General features: G+C 41.6%; 1 protein-coding gene across 1 annotated transcript in view; it reads right to left on the bottom strand.

Annotated features, from left to right (window-relative positions):
• LOC127224451 (gamma-aminobutyric acid receptor subunit rho-1) overlaps window positions 1-8,633 on the bottom strand; it is a 30,059-nt gene extending 21,426 nt beyond the window's left edge. The window contains exon 1 of the mRNA XM_051187470.1: window positions 8,249-8,633. Within this exon, the coding sequence (XP_051043427.1) occupies window positions 8,249-8,370 (122 nt within the window). The 5' untranslated portion in view covers window positions 8,371-8,633. The remainder of the gene's footprint in view (window positions 1-8,248) is intronic.
• Between the last annotated feature and the right edge of the window lie 15,303 nt (window positions 8,634-23,936).

The following is a 23,936-nucleotide window of genomic DNA, read 5'->3' as shown; positions in this document are numbered from 1 at the left end:
TTGAGCCAAGTCATCATAATCTACATTGTATTCAGCACCACTATCTTCCACACTGTTACTAGAATGGCCCGTTTAAGGCTTCAACTGATTTCCTAGTCAAAAGTCTCAAATTCCACATTCTGTCAACAGGCAGTATGGTCAGGCTTGTCACAGAAATATGGCATTCTTTGATACCAACTCTGTCTTAGTCACTGTTCTATGCTGTGAAGTGACACTATGACCAAGGCAACTCTTATAAAAGAAAGCATCTAACTAGGGGCTTGCTTACAGTTTCAGAGGCTTAACCAATTATCATCATGTTGAGAGCATGGAGGCAGGTAGGTGTGGTGGTGGAGAAGTAACTGTGAGTTACATCCTGATCCATGAACACAGAAAAAGAGACTGGGGCTACCATGGGCTTCTAGAACCTCAAAGCCCACCCACAGGGATATACTACCTCAACAAGGCCATATTTCCCACTCCTATAATCTCTTCAAATAGCGCTTGCCATTCCTTGACTAAGCATTCAAATATATGACCTTATGGGGACCATTATTATTCAAACAACCACACATATTCTAGAATGGTCAATGGTAAGTTTTATGGAAACTTTCTAGGCTAGGTACATAGTTTTCCATTAAACATCAGTTTCGATGTTTGTGTGAAGGTATTTTTTTAAAGATGTGATTAACCTCTAGATCAGTAGGCATCAGGTAGATGGATCTCATTCAATCAGTGGAAGGTATTTAAAACTAAAGCCTTCCAACCAAGAGGAATTCTACTTTCAGATTCCTTTTGTAACTCAAGACTATAGCATCAGCAACTGAAGTTTAGGCTTGACAGCTTCATAAGTTGCTTCATTCATTCTCTCATTCATTTGTTCTTTCCTCCTTTCCTCTTTATGTTTTGTAACACTGGGTTGCCTTATTTTCTAGCCCAGACTAGCCTCAAATTCACCGTGTAGTCCAGGTTGCCCTAGAACTCATACCAATCTTCCTACCACAACTTCCAGATTGCTGGGATTACAGGTGTGTGCTACCATGCTCATCCACCACAAATTTCTGAAAGTCAACTTCTTTTTTAATTAATTTATATTTATCCCAGTTTATATGTATGAGTGCTTTGCTTGCCTGTACGTATCTGTATGAAATTTGTGCCTGGTGTCTATAGCGTATAGAAGAGAGAATCAAATCCCTGGAAACTGGAGTTATGGATGGTTGTAAGCCACCATGTGGGTGCCAGAAACCAAACTTAGACAGTAAGTGCTGAGTCATCTCTCCAGCCCAAGAACTTTTAAAAATAAATTTCTCCCTTTCCCATGATGGGTGGATGAGTAGAGTGAGAGGTCGAGATAGATTCATAGCCATACGTATTGTATCTATGAAGGTCCATGGCTCTTTTTACATGTGACCACTCTGAACATTGAGGTCTGCACATGGAAGGAAGGTTTGCACTGAGGCTAGACTAAAAGGCAACCTGGTGTTTGCTGCACTTGCCTGTTGCTCTGTCTTGTCTTGGAGTCATTGGATCAAGCCATCCTTCTGCTACTGTCATTGATAACTCTTCCCAAGAATCTGGTGGGGCCCTAACACAAAGATCTGACTCATTATCCTTCCATAAGAAGTACACATTTAGAAGATTTTTGTCTGTCTGTCCCTCAGGCAGAGTCTCTATCTAGGTCATTCCTATTTTGTCAGTTCATGTTTGAATATAAGTTCCCTCTCCTCCACTTCTCCATTTAAAGCTTTAGTGTTTTCCCCCATCTATTCTCTTTGACAGAAGCTTCAGATTGTATTTCCCCCAATTCCCTTGGAAAGGCCTTTCTTCTGTGCAGCTATATCTCCAATATGTACTGCAACTTTTGGGGGCAACTTTTGTTTAGTATTTTCATTTTTTAAAAACGATTTTATATGTATGAATGTCTGCATATATGTATGTGTACCACATGTGTGCCTGGTGGCCAAGAGGTCAGAAGAGGACATCAGACCTGGAACTGAAGTTACAGTTGGTTATGAGCTACCATGTAGGTGCTGGGAACTAAACTCTACAAGAAAAGCAAGTGCACTTAGCCACTGAGCCATCTCTCCAGGCCCAGCAGTTACATCTTATTCACTCCATGTTTGTGTGACTTTGAATAGGTGGGATCCTCACTAAGTGAGTGAAGTTCCCACAGCTGATTATAGAAACATAAAACAGAAGTATGTTTGTCATGGAGAGAGCCTGCAGTACAGTGCTATCAGGAGAACCCGATGCTGAGTTCTCCACCTGGTTCCAGCCCCACCCCTGCCACAGGGACAGAAGTGATAAGCTATAGACTTGTCTACCTAACCACTGACATCTGCTCTTATGAAGGTATTAAAGGTAGGACATCCTATATCCTATATCACTTAGTCTTCTACCTGACCAATTCTAGTCTTGGTGTAAACTGACTGGGTTGATCATTCCCTCCTTAGGAAACCATTGATACCTCTCTAGGATGCTTGCTAATCTGAGGCCCCCAGAGGGCTCAGCCTCCTTAATAGTAACACAGAAGCTGGTAAACCACCACTCAGTAACTGCTATAACAAACACGTGAAAGCCATCAAATGGTTCTTAGTGTCCTTGACACCTCTCTTCTCTCACTCTACACTCACTTCTCTGGCCCTTAGTTACACTTCCTTCACAGAGTCTCCTTCTCAAAACTCTTCCTTTTGTGGAAGTGTGTGGAACTGGGGGTCCGTACTGAGCAGTAACCCATACATATGTATGCTAGGAAAGCATTTTGTCAATGAACTCTCCCCCTAGCTTCCCCTCCCAGACAAGGTCTCATGAAACCCAGGCTGACCTCAAACTCATTATGAAGCTAAAGATGACCCACCTCCCAAGTGCTGGGATTATAGGCATGTGCCACCACACCTTGCCCCAAACCCCTTTCACCAAGTTGTTCACACTGACTTCGAATTTTGCTATGTGATCCTCCTGCTTCAGCCTCCCAAGTAGCTGGGACTACAAGCCTACATGATGTACCTACTTCCTCTGTCTTCTTAAATGTTCCTCTTCTGCCTTTGTTCCTGCTCTTATGTCATGCCATTTTCTCTCTCAGGGTTCCTTGACTACTGCTATATTTAAAAATCCCAATAATGGAAAGGTAACTGGAAACTCACCACTGGTGATGCAATAAACCAATAAACCAATCAGACCGAATTAATAAATCCAGGTTTAATCTGAGCCCCAGGGGAACAGAAACTAGGAACGGGGGTGAATTCAGAGGGAGTTAATGCCCTCAGGGGTGGAGTCTGGACTGAGGTTGACTCCAGGGGAGGGCTCACCCCTGGCACCTTGAGGCAGATGTTTGGAACTGGCTACCAAACAACTACCACAGCCCTTTGAGTGTACATTTTCAGTCTGGTTCTTCCTGAGCTACCCACCTCTCCCTGAAAAGGTCCAGGTGTCCTCCATAGCCTTTAAGTGATCCAGGGCCACTGTCCTTCACTCTGCCCCTCTCACTGCCCTCCTGCCCCTGACATGACCTCTCTCCTAGACAAGCAACCCAAATGCCCGCTGCACATTCACCTGAAACCGCCTTCTCACCCTAATGCCGCAAATCCTGGCAATTCTAAAATGCTCTGGGCTCTACCCCTCCAGCCCTGCTCATCCCACTGCTATCCCTGGCCACTCAATATCTCTCCCCTGGTACAGGTGTGACCTCTGTTTATTTTCTCTGTTTCCCTTCCCACCCATCCACCATGTTTCCTGGTGTGCAAGCAAGTCTGGTCTCTGGGATGGAATTCTACTGAAGTTATCTGGGTTGTTTTGCCTTTGGAGGAAGTGCAGGTTTTAGTACGGCAAGAAAATATGTAACTAGTGGGCTCCAGTTCATGCAACAGAGCCTGGGCTGGCATCCCTAGGGCCTGTATAGTACTTACATCTTCCCAGTCTTCCAGTGAAGAGAGGAAAGACAGTAGGTATCAGTCCATTCTAGAAACTTTGTCCAGTGCCCTGTGTGATCCATGAAGGTAAGTAACATTTGGATATGCCTTCAGAGAGATTTTTGGAATCTGGGTAAAAGTTTAGGCAAAATGAAAACAAAACTTAACTTGGAGGATGGGATAGAAATTGGATCCACTTTCTGTTTTTAAAGAAATGTAGTCAAATCTACCTAGAGTTTTAGTGTGTGTGTGTGTGTGTGTGTGTGTGTGTGTGTGTGTGTGTGTGTTGCACACACAATGGTGTACATGTGGAGGTCAGAGAACTATGTGAGGAGCTGTTTCTCTCCATTTATTTTGCAGGACCCTGGTATGGAACTCAGCTCTTCAAGGTCAGCAGAAAGTACTACCCACTCAAACATCTCCAGGCGCACACCTAGAGTTCTGTCTGCATGCTGGTTGAACCCGGACACTTTCTATTTTATTTATCGGTTGTTGTTGTTCTTCTTCTTTTGAGATTGGTCTCACTGTTTGTTCTGGCTGTTCTGGAACTCACTCCGTAGTGCAGGCTGGTCTCAAACTCACAGAATTCTGCCTTTGTTTGCCACACACCTATCTGATCCAGGACACTTTCAAGAGTCTATCCTAACTAAATAACCATTATAACATGTGTAATAATAGGGTTAGAGGAATGGCTGCTCTTACAATGACTCTAGGTTAAGTTTCCTAGGGGTTCCCATATGGTAATTCACAATCTTCAACGCCTTCTCTAACTCACAACCTTCAATGCCTTCTCTAACTCACAGCCTTAATACCTTCTATGACCTCTGGACAGTGTATGTACGTGGTGCCCATACACATGAAACACTTGTACACATAAAGTAAGAATCAATCAATCTTTTAAAATAGATTGATAGTAATAAAGAGGAAGAAATTAAATGCTAATAAAGAAAAATGCGTGCATGGTGGTGTATAATGCATATTATACATTATTATGCAGCTAATCCAGTGATATTTGTATGAGCTAAAAAATAATATGTAGGCAAAATCATATTAAATATAATAAGGTAACAAAAATATATTCACAGAGTAAAAATTGCCATGTTGTATCCCATAATGGAAAATGAAAAAGTTCAAAAAGTAACTTTTATAATGAAAGTCTATTTCCCTCTCTAGGAGTAAGGTAGATATGAACACTCGTGATCACTGTTCAGTTATAGTACTACTTGTTCTTGCTAGAGCAACTGGTGCTTAATGATAACATGATCCTATGACCCCAGAGTCTACTCAAAACTGTTAGGATGGATGGATAGTTAGATAGATAGATACATAGATAGATTCATAAAGTAAAGCTAGAGGGCACAAAAAAGCATGTTTCTATACACTAGCAATGAACTGTCCAAAAGAAACGTCAATAAAACAGGCCCTTTCTAATAGCTACAGAAAATAAAATACTTATGAACAGGTGACACTGAGCAACAGAGGCCCCGAGAACACACACTAGGAAAATGACAGTCTGCTCCATTACAAGTTGGGGAAACTGTATATACACATGCAGAAGGATGGACTGCACTCTTATCTCACAGCTAATATAAGAATGAACTCAAAATGGGACAAAAACTTACATGTAAAACCTGAAACTATGAAACTACTAGTAGACAACAAGGAGAAGTCTGTGCCATTGAGCTTGGTGACACACAAATGCTCATGCAGCAGAAACAAGACCATGAGATTATCTCAAACTCACAGCTTCTGCATAGTAAAGAAAGCAATTAGTTGACTGAAGAGGCCAATCTGGGCTAAAGACCTATGGGCTGCAAGAAAATATTGGTAAGCAAGGCCTACATCTGACAAGGGCCCCACCAAAATTCACAGGGAATTCAACTCAATAAAAAAGCAAATAAGTGGATTTAAAACAGAACAAAAACATGCCTCTGCCTGCCATTTTTCTCTTTCAAAAGAAGCTGTGTAAGTGCCACTAAAAACTGGGAAAGTGTGTGTCAGTTAGGTGTGAAGAAGGCGTAAATCCTCTGCATTGCTGCTGAGGGTGTAAAGCCATATAGTTATTCCAGAGAAGCATGAGGCTCTTCAAACAGCAAGTACAGTTATCCTGCCATGGTATTTCAGGGCTTATATTTAAATGTTTTTAATTCAGTCTGCATTTTGAACAGATGTCTGCATTTCCACATTCACCACGGTACTGTTCACAACAGCTAAGTTACAGTATGAAGGGGATGCAGTGTGTTTTTAATAAGACAGTAAGCAGCCCTTTACAAAAGGAATGTCTGCTGTTTGTGATGACATGAACAAACCTGAGACGTTATTCTAAATCTAATAAGCTAGACACTGGACAGGTATCTAATGCTAATGATTCTCAATCTTCCTCATAGACCCAAATTCTGACCCAAGTCTAATTCCCTATTTTGAATTGCCAGAAAGAGATCTCCATGACATATAAAAACCAATTCATTTCTCCTTCTCTTCATCTCTCCTACCCCACCCCTTCCTCCACCCTCTCTCCTCTCCTCTCTACCTCCTGCCTCTTGTTTTGCTTTGGGGAAGGGTTTCATGTAGCCCAGACTGGCCTCATAAGTTTGAACTTATATATTTGAGGATGGCCTGCCTTGTCCTCTCAAGGGTTGAGGTCACAGTGTGCTCTTAGACACAATTTCTTAAATGGACTGCACATCTTAAATTCTGCACATCTCACCTGCTGGCAGAGCCTAAAACAACTGAAGTCACAGAAGCTGAGCAGGACAATTACTCAAGCCTGGGGGTTGGGAGCTGGGTAAAGGGCAGACAGCTTCCTGCCGAAATACTGCTCAGCAAAGTGACTGTAATTATTCTGTGCTGTAGATTTCAGAGCTGTCAGCATTAGTTTCAGGTCTCCTCGCCCACATAAAATCCTAAGAGGACTGGAGAGATGGCTCAGTGGTTAAGAGCTGCTCTTCCAGAGGATCCAAGTTCAATTCCAGCACCCATAAGGCAACTCACAACTGTCTGGAACTCCAATCCCAGGGGGTCCAATGTCTTCTTCTCACCTCTGTGGCACTAGACACAGACAAGTGTGCAGACAAAATACCCATACACAGAAAATAAATAAATAAAATTTATAAAAAAGACACCCTAAGTACCCAAGATGACAGATATGTTAACTAGTCTGATTTAATTATTCCATGTTTATGCCTATATAATACTCTGTACCCTGTTAATAATCAGTTTATAATACTTTAATTTTTAAAAATTAACAAAATTTTTAATTAAAATTAATTTTCTAAAACAGTTTCTGTGACTTCTCTAAACAGGTTGCCACCCCAATTGTGTCTTGAAAAAAGTCTGTGAAGTTTTTGGTGGCATCAAGATTGGTTAGTTTTAATTCCTACAAGCACATTTGGGCCAAGCAATCCCTGCGTTTTAAGGCTACATCACTGCACAATTCCATTTTCCCAAGCAAATCCTGATGCTCCGGACACAGTGGTCCTCCTCCATACTCCAGGCTTACTGTGAGCAATGGATGTCTGAGTACCGGGTTGTGTGACATTGTAAAACTAGCATGGTGAGCACATCTGAGCTGTGAAGCTGGTGTGTGGAGCACTCAGACCTCAGGAAGGAGCACAGGGGAACAAGACAGGGACCTACTTGGTGCTGACTTTCTCTGTGGATTTACATCCAGCTTGATTTACTCAGAAGCTCAGGTTGGACAGGAAATTAATGCTGATGACCAAAAAAGAACATGGCTTCATTCATCTCCTCATCAGTAAAGAGGGAGGGCTGGGCCTGCTTGTCTCCAGGGCCTAATTCACTGACCAATGCAGGTCGGGTCAGTGTGATAGATGCACACCAAGCCAATGTGGCCTTGGAGACAGGCGAGGCCTCCAGCTGCCTAAGCTCCATCTGCTAGGTGGCTACGGCTAGGATAGCACGTATGTATCATCCTAGCCTCTCACAGGCAATCTACTGAAGCTTCTAGCTGCATGCCCGAAGAAATCATTTTTTTTAAAAAACAAACTGAAAAGAAATAATTTGTTACAAAAATCATTCCCCCAGATCAAAACTTTCATCAATACCTTGAGAATTTGTTCAGACATCAGTCATCCTTGGTTTTCAGAAGATGTACAATATTTTCTTTTCCAGAGTCTTTTTTACTCTGAGATAACTAATAACAAATTTAAGAATATATGCAAATACTGTCAAGTGTAGCTCCATTACCAAGAAAAATCCCTTCATAGTTTCCTGAAAGGGAAAGAACAGGAGGGGGAGGGGGAGAGGCATCTGCACAGATGTGGCCACGCTGCTTCCTGAGCCTGGACCGTGCACAACCTACTTCTCATCCTTTCCCCAAGACCTTTGCCTCCATTACTCACCTGCCTTTCCTGGATGGCTCATGAATTTCTCTTCCTGGCCAGTGCACTGTGCTCTCAGCGGCCAGAATCCATCCCCACCACAAAAGGAAGATGCCAAATTTCATATTCTGGGCAGCCAACATAGATTTCCAAGTCAAACAGTTCTCCCAAGAAGCCGTGAGAAGGAGCCAGTGAGGAGCCGCTGTCAGTCCTCCCCTAAGGCATCATTGCTGTGTTTGTTATTAGAGGGATGTTTACCCCTGCAAAAATGAAGCTGCAGTCTGTAATCTGGCCAGCGGGAGAAAGCAATTTCCACTAACCCCACAAATCCTCCTGCGTCAGATGTCAGGGATTTTCTGAACTGAGGTTGAATTCCCATATCCTGTGGGACTGTTCCTGGGGCTGGTCTAAATTAGTTCATCATCAAATGTTGTGAGCGTGCTGGTGAGGGTCTGGATTTTCAGGGCGGCTGAATAGAAAGAAGAAAGTAAATGTGAAAAGACAGGGGCACTGTCTGCTTACCGTGACCCTGCCCCGATCTATCTGAAGCTTCTAGGTGCTTCTAGCTCACTCGTGACTTCTGTTACTTCAGGGGCAGCTATGGTTGGCTGAGGCTAAGAGCGCAATGGGGGCAAGGCTCCGTCATGGTGTGCAATGTTCCTGTCCTCAGCCTCACTGGGCTTTTACATTCAGAAACATCTGGAAATAAATGAAATGCCATCAAGTGTTATCCTTTGATGCTTGCTCAGAGTTCTTGGCCCAGGCTTCTGTCTCCATCACAGGACAGAGTCAGTCAGAGTCACATGGAAAAGGGCTACATCCAGGACTCCAATTTATTGACTCTGTCAAGCTGAGCTAACACAGCTGAGAACTCTCAGACTGTACTGGCAAACAGCGTCAGGATTCCCAGAACTCCAAGACTGAAAAGGCTACCTGATACTCAGGCAACCTGGGCTGGCCTTGGACTCCCCATGTAGTCAAAGCTGTTTCTGATCTTAAGATCCTCCTGTCTCCAGAGGGATAGAATCTTTAAGAGGCCAGGTGATGCGGTGCACAGCTAAAATTTCGGTATTTGGAGAGTCTCAGGCAGAAAGATTATACGTTTGAGGCCAGCCTAGGCTGCATGACAAGATTTCATTGATTAAATGAAAAGGAGGAGTAACTAGAGGAGAAGAAAGATGAGAAGAAGGCAGAGGAGGAGGCAGAAACTGCTATAAGATAATTAGATTACAGGGAGGATGGCCCACTTTGATCAGATTAATGTAGCTCTCAAAAAAACCTTGTTCATTTCTAAGTATAAACTCTCACTTAAAAAGCAAAGGTATTGCCAAGTCCAACCCTCTACCCCTAGATCCTGCACATCTTTCTCCAGAGTCTCCCACTGAGTCTGTTTGACCCTCCCCTGCTATACCCTCCCACTCTGCCAAATCTAGCCAGTCCCATATCCAGTGCCCTGGCCCAGACACAGCCATCAGGAACCATCCTGCCAGTCCCCAAATCCACAGGACCCTCCCATACCAAATCCACTCCCACACTCCAGGCCTGGCCCTCCATCCACCTGACTTCATTCCACCTAAGCCATTTCCAACCTTTAGGCCCAGTCCAACCACATATCCCTTCTTTTGCCCCTACCTGCTCTCTCCATGTCAGACTTAGAACAAAAGAAATCTACGTACCCAGATCTCATTGCACAAATACAAACAATTTGAATGATCAATACAATACTTTCTCTCCCAAACCTGTAGAAATGTTTGACAGTGAGAACTACCCAGAGGAATGCCAGCACACAGAATTTAAAAAGGATAGTAATAAGCTTCATCAAATAATTCAAGCAGTTTAAAGAATATATAAGGAAGAGCTTAATAATATTAAGGAAAAAAAAACTTAAGGAGAATAAATGCCTGAGTAATTCCCAAGAAAACACAAACATAAAGCTGATAGGATAGGAATGGTGAGGACACTCCAGGACTTGGGAATGGAATTCAATAAGGAGAAAGAAATGCTGAAGAGGACTCAAGCTGAAATAAAGATGGAATTGGAAAACTTAGTGACCCAAATGGAAAACTCAAAATAAAGCCTTAGAAATGGAATGGATCAAGCAGAAGACAGAATACCAGGACCCAAAGATAAAGTAGAGGGTTTAGACCATGTAAGCAAGGATTATGAAAAACATTTACAAAGGAAAGAATCATACAGGAAATGTGGAGCACCATGAAAAGTCCAAACCTGGAATTACAGGCATAGATGAGGGAGAAGAATTCCAAGCCAATGATATAGACCAGATCTTCAACATGATCATACAAGAAAACTTCCCCAAACTAAGGATAGACAAACCCATATGAATACAAGAAGCACACAGAATTCCAACTAGATAAGACCAGAAAAGAAAATTCCCACAGCATCTCATAGTCAAAATGTTACGAGTATGTTTCCCCCCCAGCTTGGTCCCTCAGCAGCTCCAACCCCAAATAACACACAGAGATGCTGTATTGGATATAAAGTTGTTGGCCTGTTACTGGCATTTCTTATTGGCTAGCTCTGTCTTAAGTATTAACCTATTTCTATTAATCTAAGTAATTCCCCGTGGTCTTATCTTACTGGAGAGAGGTCCAGATTTCTGCCCTCTTGGTCCCACATGTTGACTCTCCTCTTACCTATCCCTCAGTCTTCCTTGTCTCCTAGTCCCACCTATCTTGCTTTCCTATTGACCAACAAGGCTTTATTCATTAACCAATAAGAGAAACATATTGACAGAATGACATCTTCCATCATCAAAACACTAAGTCTATACAACAAAGAAAGTATATTGAGAGCTTCAAAGGAAGAAATACAAGTCATATATAAAGGGAAACCCATCAGAATAACAACTCAATAAAAACTTTGAAAGCCAGAATCTGAGCCTGGGACAATGCATTCAAAGTCCTAAAAATTCATGATGGCTAGTCGAGACTAACATATCCCACAAAACTATCTACCATAGTTCAATAAGAAATAAAAAAACTTTTCATGATATAAAGAGCCTTAAAAATTACATCCAAAAACCAAACACAGAGAAAAAAACAGAAAACAATATTTTGGGGTGAAGGGAAGAATAAGCACAGCCAAGAGACCATGAAAAGATATACAAGCCATGATTATTAAAATATAAAATATCACTACAAACACAAACACAGACAACAACACCAAAACCAAAAACACGGTGACCATGATGTGACACACACATTTCAGTGATAACTTTAAATATCAATGATCTTAATTCTTTAATCAAAAGACATAGGCTGACAACATGGATCAAAAAACAACATCTGTCTGTTGTACACAAGAAACACACCTTAGCTTTCAAGATAGAAACTGCCTTAAAGGATGGGCAAACATGCTCCAATCAAATGAGATCAGGAAACAAGCAGTCATTGTTATCCTAATATCTGACAAAATACACTTCACATTAAAACTAGTTAAAATAAAGAGAACATTCTTTTCATTCTCATCAAGGGAACAGTTAACCAAGAAGACATTACTATCCTAAACATATATACACCAAAACTCTGACACCCAATTCCATGAAAAAATGTACTACTGGATTTAAAGACATAGATTAAATGGAGTCCATTAGTAGTAGATTATTTCAATAGCCCACTTTTTCCAGCAGGTTATCAGGACAAAACAAAACAAACAAAAACAAACAAAACAAAAAAAAAACCCAGAAACATTAGAATTAAATCATATCATATCATACATCAAATGGACTTAACAGATACATAATATTCCATCCAAACACCAAAGAATACACATTCTACTAGGTAACACATGAAAGCATCTCTAAAATAGACCACATCCAGGGACACAAAACAAATTTTACACATTCAAAATATTTAAATAACTTTATGTTTCCTATCTGACCACAGTGCAATAAATCTTAAAATAACAGCAAACAAATCTCTAGTAACTAACACCCACATTGAGGGGTTTGAGTCAGTCCTATGCTGGTTTTCTAACTATCAGACTTGGGTGCATGAGCTCCCCCTTGTTCAGGTCAGCTGATTCTATGGGTTTCTCCAGCCTGATCTTGACCCCTTTGCTCATCACTCCTCCCTCTCTGTAATTGAATTCCAGGAGTTCAGCTAGTGTTTAGCTTGGGTGTCTGCTTCTGCTTCCATCAGCTGCTATATGAAGGCTCTAGGATGGCATATAAGGTAGTCGTCAATCTCATTATTGTGGACGGGCATTAAAGGTAGCCTCTGCTATTGCTTAGATTGATAGTTAAGTTCATCCTTATAGATCTCTGAGCATTTCCCTAGTGCCAGATTTCTCCTTAAATCTACAATGGCTCCCTCTATTACGGTATCTCTTTTCTTGTTCTCTTCTTTCCCTGTCTCAATCTTTCCGTTCCTTCATACCCTCTTCTCCCCTCCTCTTCTTCCTTTCTCTTTCTCCTAACTCCATCTCCCCTCCCTCTATGCTCACAATTTGCTCGGGAGATCTTGTCCCTTTCCCCTTCTCCGGGGGACCATGTATGTCTCTCTGAGGGTTCTCCTTGTTTCCTAGCTTTTCTGGTGGTGTGAATGGTAGGCTGGTGATCCTTTGCTGTATGTCTAAAATCTATATATGAATGAGTACATACCATGTTTGTCTTTTTGTGACTGGGTTACCTCACTCAGGACAGTTTCTTCTAGTTCTATCCATTTGCCTGCGAATTTCATGATTTCATTGTTTTTTTTCCTCTGAGTAGTAATCCACTGTGTAAATGTACCACATTTTCTCCATCCATTCTTCAGTTGAGGGACATCTAGGTTGCTTCCAGGTTCTGGCAATTACAAATAATGCTTCTATGAACATAGTTGAACAGATGTCCTTGTTGTATGAATATGTGCATCTTTGACCCACCTAAGAGTGGAATTACTGAATCTTGAGGTAGACTAATTCCCATTTTCCTGAGGAACCACCATATACTGATTTCCAAAGTGGCTGTATAAGTTTGCTCCCCCATCAGCAGTGGAGGAGTGTTCCCCTTTCTTCTCTCCAACACAAACTATCTTTGGCATTTTTGATTTTAGTCATTCTGACAGGAGTAAGATGGTATTTCAAAGTTGTTTTGATTTGCATTTTCCTGATGGCTAAGGATGTTGAGCACTTCCTTAAGTAGCTTTTAGCCATTTTAGATTCCTCCATTGAGAATTCTCTATTTAGTTCTGTACCCCATTTTTTAATTGGATTATTTGGTGTTTTGGTAACTAGCTTCTTGAGTTCTTTCTATATTTTGGAGATCAGCCCTCTGTCAAATGTGGGGTTGGTGGATATCTTTTCCCATTGTGTGGGCTGCTGTTTTGTCTTATTGACTGTGTCCTTTGCCTTACAGAAACTTCTCAGTTTCAGCAGGTTCCATTTATTCATTGTCGATTTCAGTGTCAGTGCTACTGGTGTTATGTTCAGGAAGTGGTCTCCTGTGCCAATGTGTTGTAGGATACTTTCCACTTTCTCTTCTAAGAAGTTCAGTGTGGCTAGATTTATGTTGAAGTCTTTGATCCATTTGGATTTAAGTTTTGTGCATGGTGATAGACATAGACCTACCTGCAGTCTTCTGCACACCAACATCCAGTTATGCCAGCACCATTTGTTAAAGATGCTTTCTTTTTTTCCTATTATATAAATTTATCTTCTTTGTCAAAAACCAGATGTTCATAAGTGTGTGGATTAATATCAGGGTTTTCAATTAGATTCCATTGGTCTACCTGTCTATTTTTTTTGCCAATACCAAGCTGTTTTCAGGACTATAGCTCTATAGTAGAGCTTAAAGTAAGGGATGGTGATGCCCCGGGAAGTTCCTTTATTGTACAGGGTTGTTTGGGTTATCCTGGGTCTTTTGTTTTTCCAATATAAAGTTGAGTATTATTCTTTCAAGGTCTGTGAAGAATTGTGCCAGGATTTTGAGGGGGATTGCATTGAATCTATAGATTGCTTTTGGCAAGAATCATTGCCAAACTCTTTTTATGAGGCTACCCTGGTACCCAAGCCACATAAAGACACAACTATGAAAGAGAACTACAGAACAATATCCCTCCAGAGCATTGATGCAAAAATATTCAATAAAATACTGGCAAGTTGAATCCATGAACAATCAGAGAAATCATCCAGCGCCAGGGATGCAGAGATGGTTCAACATACGAAAATCCATCAATGTAATCTACCATATAAACAAACTAAAAAAGAAAAACATGATCATCTCACTAGATGCTGATAAAGCCTTTGACAAAATCCAACACCCTTTCATGATTAAGGTCTCAGAGAGGTCAGGGATAACAGGAACATACCTAAACATAATAAATGTAATATACAGCAAACCAACAGCCAACATCAAACTAAATGGAGAAAAACTCAATGTGATTCCTCTAAAACCAGGTACAAGACAAGGCTGCCCACTCTCTCCATCTCTTCAATGTTGTACTTAAAGTACTAGCTAGAGCAATAAGATAACAGAAGGAGATCAAGGGGACACAAATTGGAAAGGAAGAAGTCAAACTTCCACTATTTGCAGCCAATCCTTAAATACTTAAAAACGGAAATAGGAGAAGCACTCCCAAGCTTCTTCTTAAAAGTCAGTATCAGTATAATATCCAATCCAGGTAAAGACACAACAAGAAAAAAAATTACAGGTCAGTATTCTTAAATGAACATAGCCTCAGAGTGTTAATAAAATACTTCCAAATTGAATACAGATACACACCAAAAAGAGTATTCACAAAGTTGGCTTTATCTCTGAAATGCAGGAATGACAAAGTCATCAAATGTAATAAACCACACAAATAGAGTTAAAGACAAAGATCATTGGTCATCTCAATAGATGCAGAAAAAGTCTTTGACAAAATCCAACATGTCTTAATGATAAAAGTCCCAGAGAATGTGAGCCCACCTCAACATAATAAAAGCTATATCTGAGAAACCAACAGCCAACATCATTGTAAGTGGAGAAAAGCTTGAAGTAATCCTGCTGAAGTCAGGACAATCAAGGCTATATATTATTGTCACTTCTTGTCAATATTGTGCTTGAAGTACTAGCTAGAGCAAAAAGTCAAGAGAAAGAAATTAAAGGGATATAAATACAAAAGGAAGCCAACCATTCATATTTGTAGATGACATGATATTACACATTAGAAGGAAGCCAACCATTCATATTTGTAGATGACATGATATTATACATTAGAGATCCCAAAATTCTACCAGAAAACTACAAATGATAAACTGAGCAGTGTGTCAAGATACAGAATCAACTTACACAAATCAATAGCTTTTCTATTCAGCAACAACAAACATACAGAGAAGGAGATCATAGACACACTTCCATTCACAAAAGCCTCAGAGAAAATAAAATATCTAGGAATAAACCTAACCAAGGAAGTGAAGAGATTCTACTGTTGTGCCCAAATTTTGAACCCCCAAATCACCAAGAGATCCATTTCAATGCAAAAGCAAAATATCTTTTATTGTTTAACGAGTTAATTCCTCTGTCCATCTGACACAGCAGATGGAGCAAGAAGGACCCAGAGGGACTAAAAGGCAGGGAATTTATTGGGGTGAGCAAAGGGAGTATCTAGGGGTCCACAACAGTCTCAGGGTTGGTGTACTTTTGAGCGTGGACAACCTGTACTGTGTTGATTGGTCAACTGGCTGCTGTGGCCTATAGGCCCTCCCAGGGTGGTTGCTATGCTCTGCATTCCACTGTTATCATAAAGCACATCCAGAGCCCACCAGGCAGCTTTTGGTTGCTTCCTTGCCACATGGAGGATATCTGGCTCCCTAGGGACTAGAAAGCCAGGCAAGGGAGGGAACTCAGCACATGTAGCTGAGTCAGGGGTCTTTGTCTTGCTGGGTCTTTTCTGCAGCCTGTCATGTCTGCCAAAGCAGAGGGCTGGGTGAGGGTCTGGTCCCTTCACTACAATGAAAACTTTAAACCTCTGAAGACAGAGATGAGAAAGATGGAAAGGCATCCTATGCTCATGGGTTGGTAGAATGAATATTGTGAAAATGACCATTTTACCAAAAGGGATATACAGATTCAATCCAATTCCAATCAAAATCCCTATCTCATTCTTCACAAAAACAGAAAAAAAACTGTCCCAAAATTCATATGGAATCACAAAAGACTATGGATAGCCCAAACAGTCCTGAGTGAAAAGAAGAATGCTGATGGTGGGAGATTACCATTCCAGATCACACACCCCTTCACACACACCACACATACACACACACACACACACCACACATACACACACACACATATCACACACACCACACACTGCACACATACACACACATGCATATACCACACATCACACACACATACCACACACTACACACAGACACACCCCATACACACACATACACACACACAATCAAACACACCACACACAAACACACACCACACATACACACACACACCATACACCACATACCACACACGCCCCATACATACACACACACACATACACACCATACACACAGACACCATACCATACCACGCACACACCACACATGCACACCATACACATACCACATATATACACACCACACATAACACACACACATCACATACATAACACATACACAACACCACCCACACACATACACATCACACATACCATATACACCACACATCATACATACCACACATACACATGACACATACCACATACACACCATATACACTACATACATACACACCACACATAACACACATATACACACACACCACACATAGACACTACACATATACATACACAACACACCCCCCACACACACCATACATAAACTCACACCACACACACATACATACCACATATACCACACACATATCACACCACACACACACATTACACACACACACACACATTACACACACACACCACACACATGCACACACACACACATTACTCAGCCATAAGGAAGAATGAAACTTTCAGGAAAGTGGGTGGCACTGGAGATCATCATGTTGAGGAAAATGAGACAGACTCAGAAAGACACATGTCACATGACACAGAGCCTAGATTTTTAGAAGAAAACATGAAAGTGTGAGGGGGATTGTTTGGGAAGAGGAAGTGAGCCGGGGATGAGGGAAGAGGCATAGGAAAGGGAATATGATAAAGTTTGTCATGCACATGTAGAAAATGTCACAATGAAACCCTTATTTTATATGATTAATATGTACTAATAAAAATACTGAAACTTAGCCTAGTCTCCCTACCACATTCCCAATCTGTTTCCTCGTGTTACACGTAGCTGTGTCCTGTAAGCTCCTGTTGTGCACAGCACTGTCACATTGTGTGAGCAGAAGGCCGAACTGCAAGGCTACATCTTAAGTTTCAATTGTTATTCTTATTATGACTACATGGGTAGGAGGGGTTAAACACTCCTACTTTTCCAACTGAATTTAGGTTTCAGTTCTCTGAGAGGGACAAATAGGTATGTCTCCCAACAAAGGGCCATTTATCAACAAATTACCTTCAGGGATAAGAGAAAGAACAGGAACAAGGCTTGAGTTAGCCCCACAGTGTCTCAAGGACAAGCTGTACAGTAGCTCCCCTCTGGGACATGCCTGAACTTGCCCACGAGTGTACAAATACGCCCAAAGATAAAACTTCAGTCAATTAAATGTATACTAATGTAACTGATGCTTGCTTAACCAATACTTTGAGAAGACCTAACTATCCTCGAAAAGCCTATTGACTGTGTTTAAAAGGAGCCTGCATGCTCCACTCAGCCTGGTCATTTTGTGCAAGTGTATGACCCCATATATGTGCTGTATAGTAAATTAATGCTCTTTGCTCTTACATACTATTTGAGGACCCTACAATGTGAAAAAAATTTTATTAAGTTATTTTATTTATAAAAATGAATGTTCTTGTATGCATTTATAAGAGGGAGGAGAGAGGGAGAAAAAGAGACAGAGGCAGAAAAACGTGCTCATTCGGTTGCTTCTCTGTTGGTGTTTTTATTTTGTTTTGGTGTGTGTGTTGTGCTTATTATGGTTAGATAATAGATGTTTTATACATCCTGAGAGTAATTATGCAGTGACTGAGTGGTTCATTAGACACTGAACCTCCTTCTCTGGAAGATGAGTACTTTTACTTTTTTCCCATGAGGCATGCCTTATGTCTTACTTTTCTACCAGCAGCCAAAGGGCTTTGTAAAACGTGGTCTCTGATGAGAATTAATCAAAGATTACAAACACAAAAAAGCCATGGGGCGACAGCTGGAGAAACCATATATTCACCTTATCCCTGAGAAAGACAGAAAAGAAAGATAGCATGAGAGAGTTCTATTTATTAATCCATCCATGGCTTGCTATTTTGAATGACTTGAATCCTGCCCCACCCCCACCCCTTAAATTAAACCATTTCTAATACTGCCACAGTCTTCTTGGGTGGTTTGATCTGTTTTGAAGAGCTGTACTGTCATTTCTTCTCTTGGAGGTAAGTCCCTCTGTGGTCGTTTGAAGGAGAATGGCCCCCATAGACTCACATGTGTGAATGCCTGGCTCCCAGTTGGTGGAACTGCTTGGGAAGGATTAGGAGGTGTGGCCTTGTTGAAGGAGGTGGGCTTAGAGGATTCAAAAGCCCACACTATTCCCAGTTCTCTCTCTCTCTCTCTCTCTCTCTCTCTCTCTCTCTCTCTCTCTCTCTCTGTCTGTCTCCCTACCTGTTGATAGGATGTAAAGTTCTCAGCTGCTACTCCAATGTCATGCCTGTCTGCTCCTCACCATGATGGTCATGGACTAACCCTCTGAAACTGTAAATTAAATGCTTTCTTTTGCAATAGCTCTCCTGATTGTGGTGTCTTGTACCACGAATAATAGAAACCCAGAGAGACAGCTACTGGGGTTCAAGATGAAGATCAAAAAAGCAAAGCACCTAAGCCACAAGACAGCTCTTACCTCTACCAAGGCTGGGCAATCATGTCCTTGTTGTGACTGTAGACTGAGTACTGAGCCTGAGACCCTGAGCTCCTGCCTTATATTCCTCTTAGTGCTGGGGTTAAAGGCGTGCTCCGCCACTGCCTGGTCTCTGTGGTTGTGGCTAGCTTTGCATTCTGATCTACACCATCGCGTCTCATCCCAGCAACAGAGCAGTAACAAAGACACCCTCCAAATTATTTAATCATCTAGCTCTTAAACAGAAAATATTTTTAAAGTGCTGGCCAATGATACAGAACAATATGAAGTCACAGGAATGATGTGAACTGAGCTGCTTCTTCAACAGGTGACCCGTGAGAATAGACAGCTTAAAGATGGAGCAGCCACAGTTCCAACACAGCCCACTGTGGGATGAAGATCATGATCAACTCTGGGGAAACTGAAAGGAAATCATCACTTGTGAGCTAAGATAATTTTATTTGCAACATCTTTTGTGAGAACTCATTTAGCCAATAGCATTTGAGGTACCAGCTTCTCTGGGCAGGGTCTCAGGTGCTAAGCAAGCTGGCTCCCAGCATCTCTGGGCAGAGGACCATGGAGATTCTCTACTTTGTCATTTGTGAGTGACTCCCCAATAAATATCTGACTTCCTTTTATTCTGGGCTCTCCTGGACTCTATTACAACCATCCATTTCTAATATCTAGAGGTATAACTCAAAGAACCCTACTTAAAATGGCCTTCCACACAAAAAAGTATTTTCTCATAAAACAAGAATTCTAGGCTATTGATGGTCTGATTTCAGGATCAGTGGTACAATAGATATCTGGGTTTCTTCCTTCCATCCTTCATGTCTGTTTTTTCCTTTGGCCATTTTACTCTTGGTTGCAATATAGATGCCAGCAGCAACAAATTTCCTCATTCAGATCTAGTAGAAAAGACTCCAGTGTAATGGAAGATGATCCCTTCCTTGTCCTGACCAATTAGCTCTTCCAGGAGATAAATGTGCTGTGATTGCCCTGGGCTAACCAGAATCTCCCTGGAACCCAGAGTAGGACACATGTGAAACCAATTCTGTTCCCATCACGATGCAGGCAATCAGAGTGGAACAGAGGCAGTCACTGATGGCTCCATTTCAGGTACAAAGCTTTGTCGATTGCCTGAAAATGTAATATTTCCTGGCCACTCTTTCCAAAACCCTCCCTGGACCCTGAGGTCACTAAGCCACAATCTGGTTTTGGAAGTAGAGCTGAATTTGTAGCAGCCATGGGCCACAAGATGCTAAAATGATGGCTACATCATACACTAGAGAGGGGAGGGCTACGGGAGGGAAAGAGGGCAAGCTGGCTCTTCGGAAAGCAGGCTTCTCGGCCTGAATGTTCAGCCTTGTCTCCCCCTGCTGGAACCACAAAGCACCCCCAGGCACTCGCAGGCCTGCCTTTCAAATTCACCCATGGGTTCAAGTGTAATTTCACCCAAAGCCTCCAGTTTCTTGGTGATGGGACCTATGTTTAGCAGGACTCATTCCAAATGCTCAGGACCGTGAGGGGGTCTGTGAGGAGCACTGTGCAGAAGAGACGTGTGATGAAGAAGAGTTGTCCGAGGACCAGATACAAAGAGACTTCTTCCTTTGCGCTCCACAACAGTCAGCAGGCTGGTTCTCAATGAGGATGGCTTGCAGCTCAGAGGTTCTTGGCATTTACTTAACAGTTTCACATCCTAGCCTCAGAACAGGTGCAAGGGGCCCCAGCATGCAAAGCTGTATGGCCAGACCACACAGCTCAACTCCATCCCCACAGGAAATGGTGATCTGTAAGCAGTCTAGTCATGTTGCCATTGCCCCCTAAAAGCTTACAATTGAGCTGGGACTCTGTCCATAAAAAGCTCACCTGGCTTCTCTACCCTCTGCCCCAACCTTCTTACTGTGGCCATCTCTCTGTATTATTTTCCCATGTGCAGTGAACCCAGAGGCCAGAAGAGGGCGCTGATTTATTCTCCTAACAAAAGCCCTCCTTCCTGTAAAAGCTGCTGTCATGTTTGCCTTTGGTGTTCTCTCTCCCATCTTGTGGCCTGACCATGGTCTCAAGGCCACTTCTAACAAACCAAATTTTCTAACGGGAATAGATTATGCATCAGCTTTCCTATCCTGACCTAGGCTGCTCTTTCCTCTATTTTAAAGAGAGACCAGAGGCCTGCTGGCCCTCCTCCAGGTGAGGCTACAGTGTGCTCATTGTCCTAGCCAGGTAGGATCTATCAGCCCCAGAGGTGGGACTTCCAACCTTCAGACTCCAGATGTCAATGCTTGTGTGTGAAGACGCCAAGCCTGAGTATTTTGTCACAGCTGTGGGAAGTCCTGATAACACTTGATCTAGGGAAACCACCAGTGTGTGATTTCATCACAGACACCACCCACCACCTAGCACTTTCGGTTTCAGGCTGGCATGATTCTGTATACAGTGTTTCTTTTGGGGAGCCCCTACTCCTAGCACAAATGGAAAGGTCTGTGAATGGTTTCCTCTGCTATAAAATGGAGAAATAAACACCCACAAGGAGTAGTTGTCTCCTCACTTGTAAACTGCACCACAAACCATGCCTGTTTTCCTTATTTGATTGCAACTGGTTTTTACCAACTGTTAAAAATTGTTGGGGAAGGTATTATTTTGGGCTTTATGCTAACCAATATTTTGCCTTGTTTGGCTCAAGCCTGTATCTATCCCAGGCAGGCTCAAGTTGTGTATGTGTTGTAGAGGGCAAGAGATCCTGGTATACACGGATAAGCACTGCAGAAACCAGAAAAATTAAACACACAGGTTTGTCTCTTCAAAGGAAGGAGATGTTGCCCTGCCTTCCCCCTGGGAACACTGGGAAAGGGTGTAATTATAGCCTGGTGAACCTTTGCTATCTGTAGGGCCAGGCTTCACCCCAACCCTCCAGAATATTATGTTTGTTCATCCCAGACTTTCTCCCCTAGATCTTGAGTATTGCTTCTCAGTCCATAAAACCCACCACCCTTTGGAGAGACATCACCTGCATTTTACAACAGCCTAAATAACTTCTGTGTTATCTTAGGGTCAGGCCAATCCTGACTAACACAGACGTTATATTTACCTCAGTCGTTCTCCCTAGACCGTTATCTTGAGCATTGTTTCTAAATCAACAGAATCCATCCTTATGAAAGAAGCCAAATGTACTTTGTAAAGAACTCCAGTGTCAACGTCTTAAGCTTTGTTGTACATACAGGACTGAGGCAACTGTCATCAAAAAACTTTTTTCCAAAATTGCCCTGTGCTTGAATATGGCTAAAATAAACTGTCTGAGCCAAGTATGGTGACTCATGCCTTTAATCATAACTTTTGGGAGGCAGAGGCAGGTGGATCTGTGGGAATTCAAGGATAGCCTGGCCTATCAATCGAATTCTAAGACAGCCAGGACTGTTACGCAGAAACTCTGTCTTGAAAAACAAACAAACAAACAAACAAACAAATATCTAAGATCTTATTCTAAAAGTTTGAACCAGTACTGGCTAAGTCATGATGAACTGAATTTCATTCTTTCGGGGTTTTTTGTTTGTTTGTTTTTGTCTTGTTTGTTTGTTTTTTATGTTTGTTTTTTTTTTGTTTTTTTGTTTGTTTGTTTTTGAGACAGAGCTTCTCTGTGTATCCCTGGCTGTCCTAGAACTCACTCTATAGACCAGGCCGGCCTTGAACTCACAGAGATCCACCTGTCTCTGCCTCCTGAATGCTGGAATTAAAGGTGTACAACACCACTGCCCTGCCAGAGTTTCATTCTTGTCTCTATGTGGATTGCATCACTGTCACCCCCCACACACATACAATGTGTCACCTCTGGGTCTTCACCAAGAGTATCTATCTACTGTGACCCTGTTTCTGTGCCAAGATGTACAAGTCACACACCCCTGCCACTTTCTTAGAAAGTTAAATGCATGCCTGACCTAAATATAACCTCATAAGCACAATCAACCAAACAAAAACAGATAAAATGGACTTCATCAAAATGAAAATGATTGTGTTTCAGTAGTCATCATAATAAACTTAGAGAATCGGTTGTCTGGAAAAAGTATTTGCAAAGCATAGAATTTGTATATAGAATATATAAGCCACCCTCAAAACTCAGTGACAAAGAGGCAACCAGCTTTAAAATGGGCAAGCAATCTGAATAGGCATTTGCCAAAAAAAGATACATAGAGAGCCAATAAGATATGGTAAAATGCAGCACCCTTGTCAACAGGGAAATGCAAAACCAGGTCACAAAGAAACTACTTCATACCTACTATGGAGGCTACCTTTAAAAAGGAGACAATAAGAAGTATTGGTAAAGACTTAGAAATATTTTTTTTTAAACTTCATGTATTGCTGCTAGGAATATAAAATGTTGCCTGCACTTTGGAAAAGAGTTTAACAGTTCCTTGAAGAGTTAAGTACAGAGTTAGCATGTGACAAAAATTCTGCTCTTAAGACATTGTACCCAGAAGAATTTTTTAAATGTCTATATAGAAACGTCTGCATGGATATTTATAGCAATATGATTAATAATAGCCAAAGTTGAAAGAAACCAAGTGCCTACCAATGACGGATGAGTAAACAGAACAGAGCATATCTACATAATAACTATTATTCAGTGGTTAAAAAGGAATGAAACACAGATACGGGCTGCGACATGGGTTAACATTGAAAACATTGGCTAAAATGAGACTGGAGATTATTGCGGTAAATAAGGATCAGGATAAACAAATAGGCCGAATAGATGTTTATTCAGGGAGAAATAACTTACAACCTAGACAGATGAAC

The sequence above is a fragment of the Phodopus roborovskii genome, unplaced genomic scaffold, assembly GCF_943737965.1.
Source record: "Phodopus roborovskii unplaced genomic scaffold, PHOROB, whole genome shotgun sequence".
NCBI classification, from domain to species: Eukaryota; Metazoa; Chordata; class Mammalia; order Rodentia; family Cricetidae; genus Phodopus; species Phodopus roborovskii.
The sequence above is the reverse complement of the archived record's forward strand: the minus strand, read 5'-3'. Positions and strand labels throughout refer to the sequence as shown.